General features: G+C 43.4%; 1 protein-coding gene across 1 annotated transcript; it reads right to left on the bottom strand.

Annotated features, from left to right (window-relative positions):
* Window positions 1-1,013: 1,013 nt before the first annotated feature.
* Window positions 1,014-13,708, bottom strand: LOC117670342 (chymotrypsinogen 2-like). The gene is made up of 7 exons (XM_034425408.2): window positions 13,604-13,708; window positions 10,319-10,422; window positions 8,502-8,581; window positions 6,905-6,983; window positions 5,334-5,514; window positions 2,468-2,601; window positions 1,014-1,175 (listed from the first exon to the last, which is right to left on the bottom strand). The coding sequence occupies exons 1-7, from the start codon at window positions 13,653-13,655 to the stop codon at window positions 1,014-1,016; spliced, it is 792 nt and encodes a 263-aa protein (XP_034281299.1). The 5' UTR covers window positions 13,656-13,708.
* Between the last annotated feature and the right edge of the window lie 10,019 nt (window positions 13,709-23,727).

Here is a 23,727-nt window from a genome sequence, read left to right as displayed (position 1 = left end):
ACGCCTACTTTGCCTCCGTCCCAGTTTGCCGTGGGTGTAAGAGCTGCTTTCCCAGCTTGCCGGTATAACCGCCTTCACCTTCGCAGCTCTCCGCATCACAGGCGGCATCGGGGTCCCTGCCAAAGGTACGGCATACTCCATTAGTCAAGAGGACGCTTGGCAGCGGTTGACATTTGCCGCCATTTTGCTTGTGGGTTTGGCGGCGGCGGAGCTGAGGGGAAAAGACCCGCGCCTGCCATTGTGGCGCTGCGACGTTAAAGATTGCTGAAGATAGTATAGCGTGTGTTGCTTTTACGTCCAACAGATGGTGCTGATTTTCAAAAAAGCATGTTTTTACCTGTCACAGGTGTGACATCTATATAATATAGGTATATAAAAACACATGTGTATTCGAATGCAACGTTGTGTTAAAATTTCAAAGCAATCGGTGAAGAACTTTCGGAGATTTAGGATTTTGAACAAAAGAACATTTACATTTTTATTTATATAGATTATAGGCAGGAGCCTGGCTAGCTCTGCAGACTAAGCACTGTAATTTAACACCAGCTGTCTGCAATTAAAGTAAGTTCGAATCTCACCAGGCTCAAGGTTGACTCAGCCTTCCATCCTTTCTAAGGTAGGTAAAATGAGGACCCGGTTTGTGGGGGCAATAAACTGACTTTGTATAAAATATACAAAAGTATGAAGGCTATTGCTTAATGCACTGTAAGCCGCCCTGAGTCTCCAGAGAAGGGAGATACATATATATATGTATTGTAAGGCCTTATAATTATATCATCTGCATTTTTGAACTGCACCCACGAAGTTCTACGAAATGCCTCGTCCAAGTGGAGCTGCACCTGTTTAATAGCCGCCACATTCTGATTAATAGTGGCAGCCCAAGAACCTGTTTAAGAATCCTGCTGCAACTCTGAGACACTCTACACAGAATGCTGGGGGGGGGAGGGGTTAAAAAAAAGAACGATGCAAAATATCTGCTGCTGCTTTTATTGATATTCCATCATTGAGTAGTGTTAGTTATTAGCAAGGGTGGATTCAATGAAGGGCAGAAGTTCCGTAACACGGGCATACACCCCCGGCCTGGAGGGAGAGCAGGTGCTGCTGCCCCAGGAGACGATCCCAACCAGATTCCAGGCTCCATTCTTCTGGCAGACCAGAGGACCACCAGAATCGCCCTGCAGGAGAAACCAGAGAAGAATGTCATCAGTGGCTGCTTGAACGTTGGGTTGGATGGGACTTTGGAGGAGGTCACAAGGGGCAGATCTTCAAGGATGGAAACATGGGCCTTGAGCAGGTCTTTGCTTCCTAAAACCAAAGCAGAATGGCCGGGGAAAGCCAACTCCAGGGACAAACAAGGACCAGAAAAGACTTGGAGACCTTTATAATACAAATTCATTGACTCTCTGAAGATGGTGAGAACTTAATAATGACTTAATAATAACAGAGTTGGAAGGGAGCTTGTAGATCTTTTAGTCCAACCACACCCTGCCCAAGCAGGGGACCCTACACCATTTCTGACAGATGGCAGTCCAGTCTCTTCTTGAAAGCCTCCAGTGATGAAGCTTCCACAACTTCTGAAGGCAACTTCTGTTCCGTTGGTTGATTGTTCTCACTGTCAGACAATTCCTCCTTATTTCCAGATTGAATCTCTCCTTGATAAGTTTCCATCCATTATTCTTTGTCTGATCTTCAGGTGCCTTAGAAAATAGCTTGATCCCCTCCTCTCTGTGGCAGCCCCTCAAATATTGGAAGACTGCTATCCTGTCTCCCTGGTCCTTCTCTTCACTAGACTAGCCATGCCCAGTTCCTGCAACCGTTCATTGTATGTTTTAGCCTCCAGTCCCTTCATCATCCTGGTTGCTCTTCTCTGCACTTTTTCTAGAGTCTCAACATCTTTTTTATAGTGTGGTGACCAAAACTGGATGCAGTACTCTAGGTGTGGTCTTACTAAGGCTTTATAGAAGGGTATTAGTACCTCCCTTGATCTTGATGGTATCCCTCTGTTAATGCAGTTTAGGATTGCATTGGCTTTTTTGGCTGCCACCACACACAGCTGTCACATATTTAGCTGGTTGTCCACTAAGACTCCAAGATCCCTCTCACAGTCACTGCTATTAAGCCTGGTTTCTCCCAATCTACATCTGTACTTTTGGTTTTTCTTGCCTAAGTATAGGACTTTACTTTTCTCCACATTGAATTTCATTTTGTTAGATAGGGCCCAGTGTTGGAGTCTGTCAAGATCCATCTGGATGTTGAGCCTATCTCCCCACAATGTACCAATGCTTGTCTAGAAGTTTACCAAGTGGGGGACATGAAGTTAGCAAGGCAGGACTAAGGAAATGAGAGAAGAATCAAAGATGGTTTTGTAACTTAAGACCTGCTCTAAGGAGCGGAGAGCAGGGATTCTAGGAAGATACACAACCACCGCTAGAAATTACAGACTGAGATGATCAGAAAAAAGCCATACCATGCAAGAAGATGCCCCTGCAGCTCCAGCACAGACCATCACGTCAACGATGCGGTTGCCCCAAAATTTCTTGCACTCCTGATTGGTCAGCAGAGGAAGAGCCACCTGTTGCAATTTGTTGGGTGAGACCCTGTCTGAAATAGATCAAACGCATAGGAATGAGACAAGACGCCCTCATTTTTATCTCTGACACAATGCTGGAAATGTCCTCAAACACCAGGATCTTACTACCATATGTGGTGGACTTGTCCCGAAGCAAAAAAGTATTGGTTCAAGATTAAAAGCTGGCTGGAAGAAATGATACAACAACGTATTGAATTTAAACCAGAGTTGTTCCTACTGGGTATCTTTCCAGAAAAAAATAGTAAGGAAAATGTAAATTTGATTATACAAGGAATAACAGCTGCAAGAATTGTGTATGCTCAAAATTGGAAATCAGAGAAAACACCCTTGGAAGGAAAAAATAATTTAAAAAAATTTAGACTGTGCAGAAATGAATAGATTAACCTTGATGATTAAAGATAAGGAGGAATCTGAATATTTTAAAACATGGAATTATTTTTATAGTTGGTTGGAAAAGAGATATAAATATTGATACTATAAATGTGTATAAATGATGACTATAATATTGATTTAGAAATGAAATGTTAGAATAGTTTGGATGAATGTGAAGATAGAAGAAACTCATGGAAGATGGAAAAGAAGCTTAGAAGATAACACCGAGGCGTCACAGGGAAGGGAGGATTGATGTATTAAATGTTTGTTTGTCTTAAAAAATAAAAAAAAAATATTATAAAAAAAATATTTATCTCTGATGCTTGGCTCGGGGATGAATCCATGCAGATTTCTCAGTTTTAAAACCCTTGAAATAAGATTTTCTTTTGTTCCAATCTTGATGGACTTTGTAGCAGCATGGGTTCTCATGTGAAATGGACTTTGCTGGCTTCTAGCTTTCGTCCATCAATGGGAAAAAAATAAAGTTTTGGAAGTTGCATAGAAACTGTAGCATTTACTTTTCAAAAAAAAGACTGAAGTTGGAGTTTGGGCCTTTAGAAAGCTTGCTTTGGAGAAATTAAATAATAAAGTACCAGAAAAGTAGGTTAAAGGGAATATATATTTAATATTACATGTTTTGACAGCAGCAAGAATTGTATTTGCACAGTATTGGAAAAATGAGGAAACACCTAGAGAAGAAGATGTAATTTAAAAATTTTTTCAGATTGATTGACATTAAGGATAAAAGAAAAAGAAGATGCAGAATATTTTTGGACTTGTTTTACAAATGGTTGGATAACAGAGGTAGAAATTAGGAGCGGAAAAGTATTATTATATAAGCAAAATGATCCAGACTACGCTGTTCACTAAGAACCTGTGTATGTAAAATGAAAATGTATAAATAAATCATTTTAAAAAATGAATAAAGAATTCAGGGAGAAATTAGTTAGCAATGTATGTTGGGAGAAGGTGTAAAATATTAATGATATTCAGCTTATATTGAAACTCTAAGGTTTTTTTCTCTATAGTAGAATAGAAAACTGCTAGCTAATTGATTGACTACATAGCATCAGGTCGTAGTTCAGTGTTAGCAACCACATATAAGTAATCCTCAACTTACAACCTGCCCTTTAGCAATTATTCAGAATTATGACAGACCTCCCTAGAGGTACTTAGGACCTGGTTCCAAAGTTCCAACATCTGCCCCCTCACAGTTACATAACCACTATGTCAAGCACTAGGCAACCAATAGTACTTAGACTCATATACCGCTTCACAGTGCTTTCCAGCCCTCGCTAAGCAGTTTTACAGAGTCGCCTATTGCCCCCAACAATCTGGGTCCTCATGTTACCGACCTCGGAAGAATGGAAGGCAGAGTCAACTGTGAGCCGGTGAGGATCGAACTCCTAGCAATCGGCAGAGTCAGCCTGCAGTACTGCATTCTGACCACTGCGCCCACCAGAGCTCTATTTACCGCCATTATTTACATACAGCTTCTATTTACTGCCGTTTACTGTGTCCCACAGTTATGCAAAGCATTTTATGATGTTTTTGCCAAAACCCAGGAATTTACTTCCTGTTTTCAACAAAACTAGGCCATAGTAAACAATTGGGTCATTTAACCCCTGTGATGCTCACTTAACGACTGCCGCAAAAAAGTTTGTAAAATTGGGTAGGTCAAGTGTGTGACCTGCTTTACGACAGTTGGAAGTCAAGGAGATAGACTTTATCCATACTGATCTGTCCGAAACCTGGCTAATTGCAAGAATAATAACAGAATAACAGAACAGGATAACAGAGATGGAAGGAACCTTGGAGGTCTTCTAGTCCAACCTACTGCTTAGGCAGGAAACCTTACACCATTTCAGACAAATGGTTGTCTAATCTCTTCTTAAAAACTTCCAGTGTTGGAGCATTTACAACTTCTGGAGGCAAGTCGTTCCGCTGATTAATTGTTCTCACTGTCAGGAACTTTCTCCTTAGTTCTAAGTTGCTTCTCTCCTTGATTAGTTTCCACCCATTGCTTCTTGTCCTGCCCTCAGGTGCTTTGGAGAATAGCTTGACTCCCTCTTCTTTGGGGCAGCCCCTGAGATAATGGAACCCTGCTATCATGTCACCCCTAGTCCTTCTTTTCATTGGGACTAGGAGTGACATGATAACAGTGTTCCAATACTTGAGGAGCTTCCTCAAAGAAGAAGAGTGTCAACCTATTCTCCACAGCAGCTGAAGGCAAGACAAGAAGCAACGGGTGGAAACTCATCAAGGAGAGAAGCAGTCAAGATAAATAAAATGACCCAGATGTCTGTTCATCAGAATGTTCCTTCCTGTCTCTTTTACTGCCTATCCCCAAGAAAGAGAGTCCCCGTTTTACCAGTATGAAGCAAGTATCCCCATCCACTGGTGACGCAGGTCATCCCACCAGGGAAAGCGTCGGTGGCTTTTGGGAGACACACAGGAGATACGCGAGCCGTCAGCCGTGCTGGAGTGGCCAACTTGAGCAACATGATGTCATTTTGGATGGTGAACATGTTATACCGAGGGTTTTTGAAAACCTAACCGAGGAAAGAAAGAAAAGGGTTTAGTTAAAGCCAAGAGAAAGCTGGGATCATCTCTTGGAAACGGCTCTTGTGGCAACGATTACACAAATGGTAAAACCTCTCTGGATTCCCATAGATTACAATGGACACATCTCTGCATTGTCTTGATGGTTTGTCCATTTTATTTTTATTTTATTTATGTGCTGCCCAGAGACAATTCTGGGTGGCTTACAAGCATTAAAACTAGTATGCATTAAAATAATAATAAGAGCACGTTTCGTCGTGCTCTCAAAACATTTTTATTTCAGCAGGCTGGCCTGGCCTAACTCTCCCTTTTAAATTTTTAAATCGTTTAATTTGTTTTATAAATTGGGTGTTTTAAATTTTCGGCCACCGCCCTGAGTCCTCCGGGAGTAGGGCGGTATAGAAATTTGATAAATAAATAAATAAATAAATAAATAAATAAATAAATAAATAAATAACAGTAATAAGGTAAAGGTAAAGGTTTCCCTCGCACATATCTGCTAGTCGTTCCCGACTCTAGGGGGCAGTGCTCATCTCCATTTCAAAGCAGAAGAGCCAGCACTGTCTGAAGATATCTCCGTGGTCTTGTGGCCAGCATGACTCAATGCCAAAGGCGCACGGAACGCTGTTACCTTGCCACCAAAGGTGGTCCCTATTTTTCTGCTTGCATTTTTTCGAACTTCTAGGTTGGCAGAAGCTGGGATAAGTAACGGGAGCTTAACCCGTTATGCGGCACGGGATTCGAACCACTGAACTGCCAACCTTCTGATCGATAAGCTCAACATCTTAGTCACTGAGCCACCGTGCCCCCCTAGAATAACAGCTACCGTTAAAAGATGGGGATGAGGGGAACAAGAAATATATGAGTAGAGGTGGGGTCTTTCCTAATCCAATGGCCCCTTCCAGAAGGCTGCAGCCCCCATGGGCAGGAGGGGGCAAAACTAGGTCTTCTTCAAAGGTAGGTTTTCAACCTCCCAGCAGAGTTTATAGAGCTGGGTTTCTCTAATCTCCCATCCAAATACTAACCAAGTCTGAACCTGCTTCGCTTGTTACATCATCCAAAAGTTGGCTAGCTGTGGCCATCAACCTGGATTGCCTCCTGATGAAGTTCCACTCCTGATGACTTCATGAACATCTCCAGAAGTGGTGGGCCATTGAGTTTCTTCTAGGTTGTCTAATCAACAGCCTAATTTCTTTCCATGTTCCATGTCCACAATGCTCTTTGTTACAAGCCATGCATTCATGAAGCCACCTATTCAGACTGAGCCCCCCAAAAATCTAGTTTAGCATCCTTGTTGTGCTGCTCATTCTCCAAGGCTGTGCAACCTGATGGGCATTTTTGTCCCTCCCCATGCTTCCATGTCACAGTTGCCCTGCTCACCTTGGCTATCTTGATGATTTGAATGTCTTCCTCAGGAGCACTTTTGTCAAATGCACCCAGCACCACCAAGTGGCTTGTCCTGGCACGGAAGTGGAAAATTAGGAAAAAAGATATCCATTCATTAATTAAGAATCCGCTATGCAGCTGGATAAAATCAAGGAAGCAGGAATTAGACAGATTTCACCTGGAATAAATACCAAATAACCATCAAATGCTGTGTTTTCCAACCTTTAAGATGTATTGACCAACTCCCATTCTGCGAGTAGAAGTCCACATGTCTTAAAGTTGCCAAGGCTGAAAAATACTGGTCTAAAAACACCAGTTTGAAGCCACTTATATCCCCAGTCACAACTACGGTACTAGGGGTTAACATCCATAACATTTTAGCCATTCTGGAACTGACACAGTTTAGCCCAGTGTTTCTCAACCTTGGTAGCTTGAAGATGGGTTTCCTGCTTTCTAGCAAATATAAACCGTGCGACACAGCTGATCGTTGGAAATATCGGTTTTTATCACTACCGGTTTTAGCCCGAAACGGTACAAACCGTTTTAGCCTCCAGTCCCCGAATCATCAGGGGTGTGAAACTTGATTTAATTGAGGGCCACATCAGGGTTGTTTTTGACCTCGGGGGGGCGGGGGCGTGGCCAGCTTGACATTACTCATGTCGGGGCGCTTGTGGTGGCCCAAGGGCTCTACCAGTGAAAACGGGCTCCCAAACTCCGCTTTCGACTGTGACGGCTTCCTGGAATCCTCTGCCAATGAAAGCAGAGCTCGGAAGAGCCGCACGTGGTCCTCACAAGCTCTGTTTTCAGCTGCAACAGCCTCCTGCAACCCTCTGCGAGAGAAAACGGAGCTCTGTTTTTGCTGGCAGAGGCATCACGGGCCAGTTCTTCGCTGTTTCCAGGGCGACCCCATGGGCCAGATCTAAGCACCCTGCGATCTGATCTTGGTTATTTTTTTCTGCACTCTTTCTAGAGTCTCAACATCTTTTTTAATTATTGTGGTGACCAAAATCAGATGGAATATTCCAAGTATGGATCATTAAGAGTCTTAATGATTTTCTAAGAATAGCGATGAGGCCCATGCACAACACAGAAGTTTTTGATAAAGTGAAAATTAAGCTTAAGTGAAAATTAAGCCACATGCCAGCTTCCCACTTTCAATTAAGAGTTTTTACGTTGTCTAGGAAACTCTTTCTCAAGGGCCTTGTGGTCTATGACCTCTAAATATTGACCCCAAGCTTAGAAAGGATCTAGTTCCTCAAAGAGCCTTGGTAGTACAGGGGTTTAAGGCACCCTGTTATTAAGCTGGTTATTAAGACCAGCTGCCTGCAATTACTGCAGGGTTCGAATCTCTCCAAGGCTCAAGGTTGACTCAGCCTTCCATCCTTTCTAAGGTAGGTAAAATGAGGACCCAGTTTGTGGGGGCAATAAGCTGACTTTGTATAAATATACAAAAGTATGAAGGCTATTGCTGAGCACATTGTAAGCCGCCCTGAGTCTTCGGAGAAGGGCGGCCTATAAATTAAATTTAAAAAAAAAAAAAATTGAACCCCAGAATCTCTCTGGTTAGATCTTCCACGAGCACCATTCTTACCTGATACCGCAGTGGGCAGCAGTGACCACCCAATTCTCATTGATCAGAGAACCTCCACAGAAATGGTAGCCAGTGTTGTCCTGCAGAATGGAGGAGATTGGGTGGATTGTGAGAAAAAGGTCCCGAGATGCTCAGCTTCTCAGCTCACCAGCCCTCTGGGCTGTAGACCAAAATTGTCAAAAGTTTATCTACCCCACTCATCCTCCCCATGTTTGCCACCTGTCCTGATGAAGCGCTCCATGGCATAGGACCCGGGTACCTCCGAGACCGTCTTCTGCCACCAATAGCCTCCCACCGACCAGTCCGTTCCCACAGAGAGGGTCTCCTCCGGGTGCCATCGGCCAAGTTATGTCGGCTGGCGACGCCCAGGGGGAGGGCCTTCTCTGTGGGAGCCCCAGCCCTGTGGAATGAACTGCCCCCGGAAATTCGTAAGATCTCCGACCTCCGGGTGTTTCGCTGCGCACTGAAGACCCTGTTGTTCCGCCAGGCCGGACTATCAACACAATAGTTTTAAATTGGGGTATTTAAATTTTTTGGGGTTTTAAATCTGAGCCAATTTATTTAATTATTTTAAATTTTACATTGCTGTTTTGTCTGTGTTTTTAAATAGGCTGTACACCGCCCTGAGTCCTTCGGGAGAAGGGCGGTATAGAAATAAAATTATTATTATTATTATTATTATGACCAGAATTGTAATAAGAGTTCTCTTCTCCATCACTTTAGATCAATGATGTTCAACCTTAGCAACTTTAAGATGGGTGGACTTCAACTCCCAGAATTCCCCAACCAGCAAGGCTGGCTGGGGAATTCTGGGAGTTGAAGTCACCCATCTTAAAGTTGCCAAGGTTGAGACATTTCTTTTTAGGTCATTGCATCTGCTGCATCTTATCCCAGCAGAAGTTCTCACCTGGCACCAAAAGGTACATCATTTTTTGACTCTCCACCCAATGCAATAGCAATAGCACTTAGACTTATATACCGCTTCATGATGCTTTGCAGCCCTCTCTAAGTGGTTTACAGAGTCAGCCTATTGCCCCCAACAATCTGGGTCCTCATTTTACCAGCCTCAGAAGGATGGAAGGCCGAGTCAACCTTGAGCCACTCTGGCAGTCAGCAGAGTCAGCCCACAATGCTGCATTCTAACTACTGCATACCATGAATAGATGGATGGATAGATGGCAGGCAGGCAGGCAGGCAGGAAGGAAGGAAGGCAATAGTAATAGCACTTAGTCTTATATACTGCTCATAGTGCTTTCCAGCCCTCTCTAAGCAGTTTACAATATCAGCCTCTTGCCCCCAACAATCTGGGTCCTCATTTTACCCACCTTGGAAGGATGGAAGGCTGAGCCAACCTTTGAGCCAGTCAGCATCAAACTCCTTCAGTGGGCAGAGTTAGTTTGCAATACTGCATTTTAACCACTGTGCACCATGGGTGGGTGAGAGGAAGGAAGGAAGGAAGGAAGGAAGGAAGGAAGGAAGGAAGGAAGGAAGGAAGGAAGGAAGGAAGGAAGGAAGGAAGGAAGGAATAGCAACAGCCCTTGGACTTATATATCGCTTCACAGTGCTTTCCAGCCCACTCTAAGCAGTTTACAATATCAGCCTCTTGCCCCCAACAATCTGGGTCCCCATTTTACCCACCTTGGAAAGATGGAAGGCTGAGCCAACCTGGAGCCTGGTGGGATTTGAACTGCCAAACTACTGGCAGCCGGCAGTCAGCAGAAGTAGCCTGCATGACTACACTCTAACCTCTGCGCCATCACCAACTCATTTGGTCTTCTAAATTTCAAGGCAAAGCAAAGCAAGTGCTGCGTTCTTACCTGCAGGGAGACCTGCCAAGGCCATGAGCCGGGCACGGCATCTTCCCCATTGACTATCCGGGCATAGCCACTGATTGAAGGAGTGATGGCAGGAACACCACAACCTGGCAATGAATCAGAACGTTAATTCCAAAGAGGGTCTTTGACCTGGACTCAGATCTGGGAATGGAATGAACCTGTTTGTCAACCTTGAAGCTGACCTGACCAAAGCCATTTTTGGAGCTTCAGTGTTGCCACACTGGGGCTGAGGGACAGGGGAATAGAGATAGCTGGGGTTTTGTAGCCAAAACGACATACTTTCTCCTGGGAACCAAGAACGTTCTCACACCTGGTCGGAGAGAGGAGGAGTGATGTTACCAGGCAACCTGATTGGAGGATGTAGCTGATTGCTTGGGGAAGGGGAAAAGCTTTACTTTTAATTAGGTGAAAACTGCAGGAATCTTCAGAGTCGGTTTTCACTAGAACTGTGCCAATATGATATATCCTGCCAAGTTTCGAGGTCGTCTCAAATAAATTGCATTTCAAACAAAGTCTTTGATGAAAAACTCCCATTTATTAAGCACGACATTCTAACTCCGACTCCATCGTAGCCAACACTGACTTCCTGACCCAAAACCCTCCCTTTCCTTTCCCCACTCCTCTGCACTCATTGGCCATCTTCCAAGTCACTCTACCCTTAATCTACTGCTCCAGCTCAAAGGAATTTCCCCCCTCCGATCCCATCTCCTAGGGGATATTATCTTCAGGGAAAATAAGTAGGTGAAAAGTCAAACGTCCCTTTCCAGATGCCTCCGCTTCTCCTTCTTATGTCAGCACTAGAGTAAATGCAGCTTGAAGTGCTGAGATCGCCAATAAAACTATTCTTTAAGGAATCTACTGGCCTCGGAATTTTGTTTGCTATGGGATTATTATTTGGAACCTTGACACTGTTATTGCCAACGGTAGAGCAGGGGTGAAATGCTACCGGTTCGGGCCGGTTCGCCCAAACCAATAATAAAAAATGCTACTGGTTCACCGAACTGGTAGTAAAAAAAGTTTTTTAAAAAAGTTCCGAAGATCAGTTGAGCGCCGTGCGATGGTTGGAACTTTTTTTTTTTTTACTTTTTAAAGCATTTTTAACTACCGGTTCCAGAGAACCTGCAGTAAAAAAATGCTTAAAAAGTAAAAAAAAAAAAGTTCCGAACATGGTGTGTCGCTCAGCTGATCTTCGGAACTTTTTTTTTTTTTTTACTTTTTAAGCATTTTTTACTTTTTTTTTTAAAAAAAAGTTTTTTATTTTTATTTTTCATAAACACATTTACATGTACAGTCATTTCCATCATTTTTCATTCATCTGTTCTTTTAACTTTCATTTTTACTTTTTCGGGGCTGCTCTTTTACCTTTTACCCTTACTCCAACCTTTCTTCTTCTCCTCCCCTTCTCTTCCCCTGTTTCTCCTCCTACTTCCTTCATTCTTCCTCTCCTTCTCTTTCCTACTTCCCCTTCTCTTCCCCCACTCCTCTCTTCTTACCCCCTTCTAACCTTCTCCTCTACTCCTCTTTCCCCTCCCTCTTCTTCCTCTCCTTTTCCCTTTCTTCTTTCTCCTCTCTTCTCTTTTCCCTTCCTCTCTCTCTACTCCTTCCCCTCTCTCCTGTTGTTCCCCTTTTCAGTTCAATCTAAAGTGGTATCTCCGGAACCAGTAGTTAAAAATTCTTTAAAAAGTAAAAAAGAAAGGTTCCGATGGATCCTTTTTTTTTACCTTTTTAAAGCATTTTTTACTACCAGTTCCAGAGAACCGGTAGTAAAAAATGCTTTAAAAAAGTTTTTAAAAAGGTTCCCAAACTCGCACGCCACAGCTGATATCCCACCCTTGCTGTTCTACTTATCTTCCCAAGCCTCCTTTTGGCATGTACTGCGCATGTGCGTGTACAGCACGCATTTGGTGCGTACTGTGCATGCGTGCCCATTTAGCGTGCAGCTCACATGCGCAGCCAGCAAACCAGTAGCAAACCGGTTCAGATTTCAATCACTGGGATGATTTACTTTCCATACTGGAGGCCGGTTGTGTAGTGAACACAGCACTTGTAAAGAAGAACAAATCCAGTGGGATCTTCCGTATCCAGGAAGCCTCCAGGTCAGGAGTTACAAAAAGCAGAAATTTAAGCCAGTCTCTTGTGGCTGGATACTGCAGGTGGCATCTCAAATCAATGGTAATAGCTGAAAAGGACATAACTGATGGAGGCCCAGTTGACAACTCCTGGATTTTAGTTGAGCGGTGTTTAGTTTTGCAGGGACGCGGTGGCTTAATGGTTAAGACGCTGAGTCTTGGACCGTTAAAGGTCTATAGTTCAGCAGTTTGAGACCCGAGTGCCACGAGATGGTGTGAGCTCCCGTCAAGTGTCCCAGCTCCTGCCAACCACGCAGTTCAAAAGCATGTACGTGCAAGTAGATGAATAGGTACTGCATACAGGTAGTCCTAAACTTATGACCACAATGGAGACCAAAATTTATGTTGTTAAGTGAGACATTTGTTAAGTGAGTTTTGCCCCATTTTATGACTTTTCTTGCCACAGTGAATCACTGCAGTTGTCAAATTAGTAACAGGGTTGTTAAATGAATCTGGTTTCTCCCTTGACTCAGCTTGTCAGAAGGTCCCAAAAGGGGATCACGTGACCCCAGGACACTGCAATCGTCATAAATATGAGTCAGTGGCCAAGCATCCAAATGTAAATCACGTGACCACAGGGATGCTGTAGTGGTCATAAGTGTGAAAAACGGCCATAAGTCCAGGGGTGAAATGCTCCTCGTTTGGACCGGTTCAGCTAAATTTGTAGCAATGACAGCCGGTGGTTCGGAGAACCGGTAGCGATGGTGGCACAAGGCTCCACCCATCTGCCCTGTCGTGATTACTTTCTGGTTTTAACCAGGAAGTAACCTGTTTTTTACCCTCTGCGCATGCGCAGAGGATCCAAGCAGTCACGCAATGAGTGTACTTCCGAACCGGTTGGGAAGGTAAGTAGATTTCACCCGTGCATAAGTCCCTTTTTTCAGTGCCATTGTAACTTTGAACGGTCACCAAACGAAGTATTGTAAGTCGAGAACTACCTGTCAAACCTTCAGGGACACCTGTGCCTTCGTGTTTAGTTTGGTTGAAGGCCATGAATTCAGAGTCCTTTTCAGAGATGTCAAAGGGAGCTTCCAGCCTCTTCCCTCCCCTCGGGGACCCGTCTCTTACCGCCGTAGAGAAACGTACGTTGGGTCTCCATCCCAACTACAAAGGGCAAGAACAAGCTTAGGATACTCACCACTGGCGGCACCCAGGAGAGCCAAGCAGGAGAGCAGCCAGACGAGAGCCATCTTGCTTCTGGAGGGAACTAGGAGGAGGGTGAGAGCCGTGGATCCTTATATCGGGAGCAGGGATGGACATGTGGCAGAGAAGAAAGTGTGTCCGGGCTGGTTTCCCACCATCTTATCGCTTCAAGACCTTGAAGATAAGCTCAGCTCCCCGCAGGTCAGGCCGAGTGGGTGGATGGGCAAGGGGCCAGGTGACATGGCAAGAAATGGCCGTGGGGGGTGGCTGGCTGTGAGGCAGAAGGCTTCTGCTGAAAGCCTCACCCTTCAAACTTGCAACCCATTGACCTGTGTTCAAATGGAGCCCTCTTCAGAACAGAACAGAACAGAACAGAACAGATTAACAGAGTTGGAAGGGACCTTGTAGGTCATCTAGTCCACCACAACCCTGCCCAAGCAGGAGATCAGTGATGGCTAACATTTTTGTCATCACATGCCAAAAGTGGTGTGTGTGTGTGTGTGTGTGTGAGACGCGCCTGTGTGTGTCCACACCCATAATTCAATGTATCCCGCCCCTCTGAGCAACCCCTGTTTTTGGTATGTGATGGCATGGTGGGCCGGGTAGGCCGTTTTTTCGCCCTCCCCAGGCTCCAGAGTCTTTCTTGGAACCTGGGGAGGGCAAAAATGGCCTTCCCACCCCTGTGGAGGCCCTCCGGAGGCCAAAAACAGCCCGTTTCCCGACTTCCAATGGGACTGGAAGCCCCGTTTTTCGCCCTCCTCAGGCTCCAGAGGCTTTATTGGAGCCTGGGGAGGGTGAAAACAGCCTTCCCAACCCCACCCGGAAACCCTCTGGAGGCTGGAAACGGCCCGTTTCCCGACTTCCAGTGGGCCCAGAAGGCCCAAAAATCAGCTGGCCGGCGCGTGCATGCACGCTGGAGCTGAGCTCGGACAACACTTGCGTGCCCACAGATATGGCTCTGCGTGCCATCACCATCATGGCCCTACACCATTTCTGACAGATGGCCGTCCAGTCTCTTCTTGAAAACCTCCAGTGATGAAGCTCCCACAACTTCCGAAGGCAACTTCTGTTCCATGGGTTGATTGCTCTCACTGTCAGAAAATTCCTCCTTATTTCCAGGTTGAATCTCTGCTGGCTGTGACTTCTAGATGCCTTATTTTGGAGGATACAGTGTTGATGCTTTGGGAATCCTTGCTTAATTAAAATTTGCTTCTCAGTGTACCAATAGTTTAGCTTCCTACAAAAACTTGCAAAGGGAGAGAATGAAACCATTCACTTTTTGGGGACAACCACGAGAGTTGGGGTGGACATGTGTCTCTTTAAGGAACAACCCTCTCTCCCTCTATAAAAATGGGAAACTACTTCCTCTGCTTTCATCCGTGTGGAGCACATGAGATTGCAGTTGGTCAAGGCAACAAGTGGGAGCTCTTTTCTCTTTGCATCACGAGGCTAGTTGAACAACTAGCCTCGTGGTGCGACCAGAACAATCTGGAACTGAACACACTCAAAACTATAGAAATGGTGGTAGACTTTAGGAGAAACCCTCCCATAATACCACCTCTAACAATACTAGACAACCCAGTATCAACAGTGGAGACCTTCATTTTTCTAGGTTCTACCATATCTCAAGACCTAAAATGGACACCCAACATCAAAAACATCATCAAAAAAGCCCAACAAAGAATGTTCTTTCTGCGCCAACTCAGAAAGCTCAAACTGCCCAAGGAGCTGCTGATCCAGTTCTACAGAGGAATTATTGAGTCTGTCATCTGCACCTCCATAACTGTCTGGTCTGGTTCTGCAACCCAACAAGACAGACACAGACTTCAGTGGATAACTAGAGCTGCAGAAAAAAGAATGGCTACCAACCTACCTTCCATGGAGGACCTGTATACTGCACGAGTCAAAAAGAGGGCTGTGAAAATATCTACAGACCCCTCGCATTCTGGACATCAACTGTTTCAACTCCTACCCTCAAAACGACGCTATAGAGCACTGCACACCAGAACAACTAGACACAAGAACAGTTTTTTCCCGAACGCCATCACTCAGTTAAACAAACAATTCCCTCAACACTGTCAAACTATTCACTAAGTCTGCATTACTATTAATCTTCTCATTGTTCCCACCATCCATCTCCTTCCACGTATGACTGTATGACTGTAATTTTGTTGCTGGTATCCTTACGATTTATATAGACTGTTTCCCTATGACTATCATTAAGTGTTGTACCTTATGATTCTTGACAAATGCATCTTTTCTTTTATGTACACCGAGAGCGTATGCACCAAGACAAATTCCTTGTGTGTCCAATCACACTTGGCCAATAAAGCATTCTATTCTATTCTTTCAAGTCCCTTCAGATTTCATTGCCCCAAATAGCTTGAAATATGTAGTGCAGTAGCATCTTTTTTGAAGCCACTTCCCAATTAGCTGAGTCCCCTGGCAATTTTCAATCACTTTGAGGGATCTGTCTGAGCTCAGATACTAAGCAGGTTAGACTTGGTGGTGGCCTCTGAGATTCGTGGCTTGGGAGGCCACCACCATGTCCCAGAGACACAGGCTAGGCTGGGAAGTCAACAAGACATCCTGGAAGAAGCCAAAGGAAGCCACGTTCATGTTCTTCCCAAGAAAACTGTCCATGAAGATCTCAGGAACTGAGCCTGATTCAGAGCTGATTTCACCTTTGAAGTATCTTACAGGTTGCCCTCTGGCTACCTTGGACCTGAACATTCTTGATCCCTGAGAGCAAAGTTTGAATTCCCGGTGGATAACTTTTTATGATTCAACTAAATGATGGAATTAGCTCTTCATTTGATATATCCTTTTGGAAACTGTGCTGAATTGCACAGTGTGAGGCTTTATTTAATTCTCGTCATTAAGTCATTAATGACATTAAGAAAGCCTAAATTTTTAATATGACCCATTTAATAAGTTTGAGATGCCCCAATTTGCAGCTTATCCAGTTGCTTCCATCCAGCCAAAATCCTCTCCATGGGGGAAGAAGATGATGTTGGTATTCCTCTGTGTATAGGTGAGTAAGTGCACGTGTGTGAGAGATCAGGAGCCAAGACTGAAGGAAACTTCCCAAGAAAGGGGCTGGAAAGGTTGAAACGAAGGTAAGAAAATCCTCTGGAAGGGTTAGAAGACAGGCCCAAGTAGCCTCCTATATTTTTACATATTCCATGGACTCCTTAATAACAGCAAGGGATCCTCAGGGGAAAACAAGAGAAAAAAGTGCTACTCAGGGCTTGCAAAAATAAGGCTGGCTTAGTTAGCAACTGGGAAGAACTCTGAATGCAAGATCTCCTGCTTCTCTATCAGCCCCAAGTGAGATTGGTAGGATTCACACAACAGGCTCTTCAGTGCTTAACCTAATCTTGGTGCCGTCGGCCACCTAATCCGGGTGCCGTCGGCCAAACAATGTCAACTGGCGGCCCCCAGGGGAAGAGCCTTCTCTGTGGGGGCACCTACTATCTGGAACGAGCTCCCCCCGGAGATACGGAGGATCCCGGATCTGCGTACCTTCCGTCGTGTGCTCAAGACTTTCTTGTTTCATCAGGCTGGCCTGACCTAAGTCTTTCCCCTTTTTAAATGGAAATTTTAAATTTGGTTTTAAAGTATTGGGGTTTTAAATTCAGCCAAATTATTTAATTCATTTTATTCTATTTTAAATTTTGTATTTATATTGTTTTATTTTATGGCTGTTCACCGCCTTGAGTCCTTCGGAAGTAGGGCGGTATAAAAATTCAATAAAACTAAAACAAACTAAACTAAACTTGGCTATTGAATCAATTATTTGCGTTGGCTTGTGCGACCTACATTAAAGAGGAAAGGAGGGAGGGAGGAGAAAAGGAAGTGAGAGAGGAAGGAAAGGAGGGGAGAGAGGAAGAAGGAGGGAGGGAAGGAAGGAAAGGAAGGAAGGGAGAGGAGAGCAGGAGGGAAGGAGGAAAGGGAGGAGGAGGGAGGGAGGGAGAAAGGGAAGGAAGAAAGAGGAGAGGAGGAGGGAGGGATGAAGGGGAGGAGGAAGGAGGGAGGGAGGGAGGGAGGGAGGGAGGGAGGAAGGAAGGAAGGAAGGAAGGAAGGAAGGAAGGAAGGAAGGAAGGAAGGAAGGAAGGAAGGAAGGAAGGAAAGTGCTGGATGATTCCAAAAATCCAAACATGACTATGGCCTGATCTTTTAACGGAGATGCTGTTCATTTGTATCCAGGGAGACCTGTGGAAACTTGGAAGGGTTTGAACCTGATTCCTGGAAAGGAACAGAGAGGATTGGTTAGCTGACGATGGTGGCTTATCTCCAGTTTATCTCCAGCTATTGGCAGGGAGAACCTCTTGCATAAGAGTAGCAGGTGTTCGTTCACTTTAGCTGTGAATATTCTGGCAGGAAACAGGTGCGTTGTTGGGAGGAGAAGGCCAGGTGGCTTCTGAGGACCAGGTTTAGGTGATAACAAGCCTCCCTTTTCTATTGCTAACATCTGTCACCAAGCTGGCATCAGGAAAGAGCTTGTGACTAAGCAAGTGCCGTTCGTGGAATTTCACAGCTGATCTGGAGGTCACTGCCTTCCACTCCAACCCTGCAGAATTCTCCCACTCTTTTTTTCCATAAGTTTTCTTTAACAGCACCTATACTTTTTAGTTAGTTAGCTTACTTTATTGATTAGCCCATGGGTCATATCAAAGTGCAGAGTTCCAAACACAAATTATTACTAAAATCCGATAAAAACAATTTAAAATGGGATGGGAATAAAATACAATTTAAAATGAAATTGGAGTAAAATACAACAATTTAATATATGGATAAAGAAAATATGATAAAATTATATTTCAGTGTCACCCCTACAATCTACCCCAATCAGTCCCACATACGCCAATCTCAACGGAACCATTTTGCTTAAGTCCCGTGCTGTGTTTAAATGTTGTTTTCGAATTCTGGCCCCACATAAGGTAAGTTGTTTTGATATGGGGTTCCCAATGGGTCTTTCGTTTAATATTTATACCAGGGGTGGGTTCTAAATTTTTTTACTGCCGGTTCTGTGGGCGTGGCTTATTTTGTGGGTGTGGCTTGGGGGGTTAATGTGACTGGGTGGGCGTGGCCACCTTTTTTTTTTACTTTTAAAAGCATTTTTTCTACAACCTTAAGAGGTTGCAGAAACAAATGCTTTTAGAAGCCTCTGACGATCCCAGCTGAGCCGCGCGATCATCAGAAGCTTTTTAAAAAACTTTTAAAAGCATTTTTTCAGCCGAAGAGGTTGTAGAAAAAATGCTTTTAAAAGTAAAAAAAAAAAAAAAGCTTCTGATGAGGTGGGCGGGGTAAGCGAGCGGCGACCAGGCCAGGGACCGGTTGGGGGCGTGGCCAGCCAAGATTATTACCGGTTCTCTGAACTACTAAAAATTTTTACTACCAGTTCTTGGGAACCAGTGCGAACCGGGAGCTGATCTATACCAAGGTATCTCTCACCCTCTTATACTGCAACAATCAAATACAGTAGTGGCCAAAACTGTGGAAACCTTTTTGGGAAAAAGTGTATTTTTGAGATTTGATGGCTAATAACACCACTTTTTTGGGGAGTTTCAGGATAATCCTATTCCACTGCTGGAATGGCCTGGGAAGAGCCCAGACCTTCACCCAATGGAAAATGTATGGAGCCGATTAAAGAAACTTGTTAGTCAGAAGCGACCCAGCAATAAAACCCAGTTAATAGAAGCAATCATTCAATCTTGGTTTCACATGATAACAGCTGCAGAACTAAAAGACTTGGTTCACTCCATGGGAAGATGTTGTAAGGCCGTCATTCATGCTAAAGGTTACCCAACGAAGTATCAACTGACATGGTGATTATTTTTGTGTATCTTATTTCTACGTGTTTCATTTTTCATCTTTATACCGTCACTGCTATTCTAATAGCAAATCCTTCATAAAAGTTATGGCATTACATTCTTGATTCATTTATCTTTCCATTGATATATAACTTTATGGTACTACTCAAAAAAAAAAAAAGTGGTGTTATTAGCTAGTTTTAGAAAATACACTTTTCCCAAAAGGTTTCCACAATTTTGGCCACTACTGTAGGATGTGAGCCAAATCTTCTACCTCTGCCACCTATAATTTTTATTTATTTATACTTCATATTTTTTAACGGTACATCTCCCTGGGATGCACAAGAATATTAGAGACCAATTAGGAAAAACAAGAACAGAATGCCTTAAGGGAAGCGATATCTATATTACCTTACAGATAGCAACAGGAATTCACTGCTGGAGCAGCTTTCAAATCCTCTGCTCTAGAGGCACTCTTCTATTTCAAATATTAAATATTTCAAGGCCAGGTTTAGTTTTGCTAATGCATTTACTGCTCCTCTGTGTTTTTAAAGCTACTATCCCCAAACTGGGTACCCTCCAGATCAAGGCCACCAAACTTGGCCACTTTAAGACTTGTGGACTTCTGATATCCCTAGGAACCAAGAGATGGTGAAGTCCAGTCCCATCTCAGGCATGAAAGGCAGCTGGGTGACTTTAGGCCAGTCCTTCTCTCTGAACCTCTCTCTCAAAAAGGAGCCTGGGTAGCTCAGCAGACTAATGCATTGTAATTAATATCCAGCTGTCTGCAACTACTGCTGGTTCGAATCTCACCAAGGCTCAAGGTTGACTCAGCCTTCCATCCTTTCTAAGGTAGGTGAAATGAGGACCCAGTTTGTGGGGGTAATAAGATGACTTTGTATAAATATACAAAAGTATGAAGGCTATTGCTTAACGCATTGTAAGCCGCCCTGAGTCTCCGGAGAAGGGCGGCATATAAATTAAACTAAAAAAAATAAATAAATAAAAACCAACCCACCTCAACCCCAACCCACCTGGGGAAAATAGGAAGAAGAAGAAGGTGTGCTGGATATGTTTGCCATTTTGAGTTCCTTGTAAAAATAATTATTTATAGAAACAAATAAAAATAAATACCCATAAAGGCAGGCAGACGTTTAATTGCACCATTGTCACTGCCATCTCGGCTTTTCTGACCGTACCCTGCGGGCATCCTGAAACCTGGGCCTTCGGCTGCTGCAGTAGAAATGCCTAAGAGCACCTTAATGGCCACCGGTTGGGGTTACTGTGCCAGGCCTTTGATACTGACGGTGAATGCCATCTATGGGCACTAAAGTTCAGCCGGTAGATGCATCAAACCCCTGGTGGAAGGTCAGTGGGTCTTCCACATCTACCATTTGCAGTCAAATGTTGATTCCCAGAAATCTCCTGGGGGAAACTGGAGAAGAAGACCTTAATAAAGGTAACATGATGCATTTTCCCACTTTAAACCACATTGGAAGAAATGGGTGCTAACTTTCTACAGCCAAATGTTAAACTCCAGCTGGTTGTTGGACACATTTAAGGATGGTGCATTTTTGCTTTGTTTTACTGTAGCGACTTGTCATAGTTTATCTAGAAGAGCCTTGGAGGCGCAGCAGACTAAAGTGCTGTTAAGTAACACCAGCTGCCTGCAATTATTGCAAGTTCAAATCTCACCAGGCTCAAGGTTGACTCAGCCTTCCATCCTTCCGAGGTAGGTAAAACGAGGACCCGGATTGTGGGGGCAATAAGCTGACTTTGTATAAAAAAGAACACCGCTTGGGGGGGGGGCAAAGCCCTACTAAGCAGATATATACAAAAGTATGAAGGCATTGTAAGCCGCCCTGAGTCTCTGGAGAAGGGCGGCATATAAATCGAACCAATAAATAGATAGATAGATAGATAGATAGATAGATAGATAGATAGATAGATAGATAGATAGATTATCCAGATATATTATCTAGATATATTCTTTTCCAGAGAAAAGAAGGACTAGGGGGCGATACTATAGCAGCATTCCAGCATTTGAGGGGTTGCCATCAAGAAGAGGGAGGTCAACCTATTCTCCAAAGCAGCTGAAGGCAGGAGAAGAAGCAATGGATGGAAACTAATCAAGGAAAGAAGCAACCTGGAACTAAGGAGAAATTTCCTGCCAGTGAGGACAATTAATCAGTGGAAGGGCTTGCCTTCAGAAGTTATAAATGCTCCAACTCTGGATGTTTTTAAGAAGACACTGGACAGCCACTTGTCTCAAATTGTACTGTACAGGGGGCTGGACTAGAAGACCTCCAAGGGCCCTTCCAGCTCTATTCTGATTGATTGATAGATTGACTGAAATATATTGACATCTGTGGATTCTCAATTTCCCACCACCCACAGACCAATGTGGCTCTGTTTGCCTCTCTTTGCAAGGTCCAAGAGAAAGGGAAAGGTACCCAGAATCTTCTGATTGTCTCCAACACAGTGGCCAAGGAATTTATTTATTTTTTTTAAAAAAATAATTTTTATTCAACATTTTTCACATTTAAAATCACAGTTACACTTTTACAGCTCTCCGTTATCGGATTTTTTTCTTAAATTCATCATATCCTTCGGCTTATTGTGTACATATACATTCTTATTTCTTAAGTATTTATTTATCTAATATATATACAATATATACATAACTACTACACTCTAAATATATATTTTTTCCTTCTGTTTATCTTCTCTTAACATTCACTATACATTGATTTTAGACTTCTTTTCCAGCCAGTTAAACTACCTATTCCATGTCTCATAATATACTGTTTCCTCTTTGTCCCATAATTCCATCGTTAATTTGTTCATTTCTGCACATTCTAGCACCTTTTTTATAAACATTGTGTTTGATGGAGCGTGTTGTTATTTCCAGTTTTGGGCAAATGATATTCTGACTGCCGTAATTATATGTAGCATAAGGAATCGAATTTCTTTACTCATCTTTCCTTTTATAATACCCAGAAGAAATAACTCTGGTTTTATGTCAATTTTTAGTTCAATAATTTCCTCCAACCACTTTTTAATTTTTAACCTCTCTGGCTTTGGGACATGTCCACCACATGTGGTAGTATGTCCCTTGTTGATAATTACATTTCCAACAATTTGGTGGGGTTTTTTGGAGACATCTTGAGTGGCCAAGAAATTTAATTTAGCTGAGATCTCTCTGAATATCTTCCTAAGTCCAAGCTCCTGCCAATTATTGATCATATTATCAAGAGACCGGTGTGTCCATTCCCATGGACGTATTTGTCCTGGACTACTCCTGTGTCACAGGCTGCAATGGAAAACTTAGCAGAATGTTGTATGTTGGGTATACAAATCTTTGAAAACTTCCCCCGTACATACACAGTATAAAAGTAGCAGCATCTGTACCTTCCCTTCTACTAAGCTGCTGACTCAGAAGGTTCAAACATGGCTGCGTTGTGGTTCTTAACCTGTCTGGCATTTTTCAGTGCCACAGCTGCTTTTTCTCTGCCACCCCGTAACTGTAAGTATCCAACCCATTGTGAATTTTTCTACAGTCTTTGAGGTGAGGAATGTCCTCCCCAACCCTGGCTGAATTATCCAAGGTTTGGTCGGCCAACTAGCTGGCAAGAGCAATAAAGATGATTAGGGGACTGGAGGCTGAAACATATAAAGAACGGTTGCTGGAACTGGGTATGTCTAGTTTGATGAAAAGAAGGACCAGGCGTGACACAATAGTAATCTTCCAATATCTCAGGGGCTGCCCCAAAGAAGAGGGAGTCAAGCTATTCTCCAAAGCACCTGAAGGCAGGAGAAAAAGCAATGGGTGGAAACTAATCAAGGAGAGAAGAAACTTAGAACTAAGGAGAAATTTCCTGATGATTAGAACAATTAACCAGTGGAACAACTTGCCTCCAGAAGTTATGAATGCTCCAACACTGAAAGTTTTAAAGAAGAGATTGGACAACCATTTGTCTGAAATGGTACAGACTTTCCTGCCTAAGCAGGGGGTTCGGCTAGAAGACCTCTAAGGTCCTTCCAGTTCTATTCTATTCTATTCTATTCTATTCTATTCTATTCTATTCTATTCTATTCTATTCTATTCTATTCTATTCTATTCTATTCTATTCTATTCTATTCTATTCCATTCCATTCCATATCTATTATCTATATCTATATCTATATCTATATCTATATCTATATCTATATCTATATCTATATATCTATATCTATCTATCTATCTATCTATCTATTATCTATTATCTATTATCTATTATCTATTATCTATTATCTATTATAT

This window comes from Pantherophis guttatus, chromosome 11 (assembly GCF_059756535.1).
Source record: "Pantherophis guttatus breed Tessera chromosome 11, ASM5975653v1, whole genome shotgun sequence".
NCBI lineage: Eukaryota > Metazoa > Chordata > Lepidosauria > Squamata > Colubridae > Pantherophis > Pantherophis guttatus.
The sequence above is the reverse complement of the archived record's forward strand: the minus strand, read 5'-3'. Positions and strand labels throughout refer to the sequence as shown.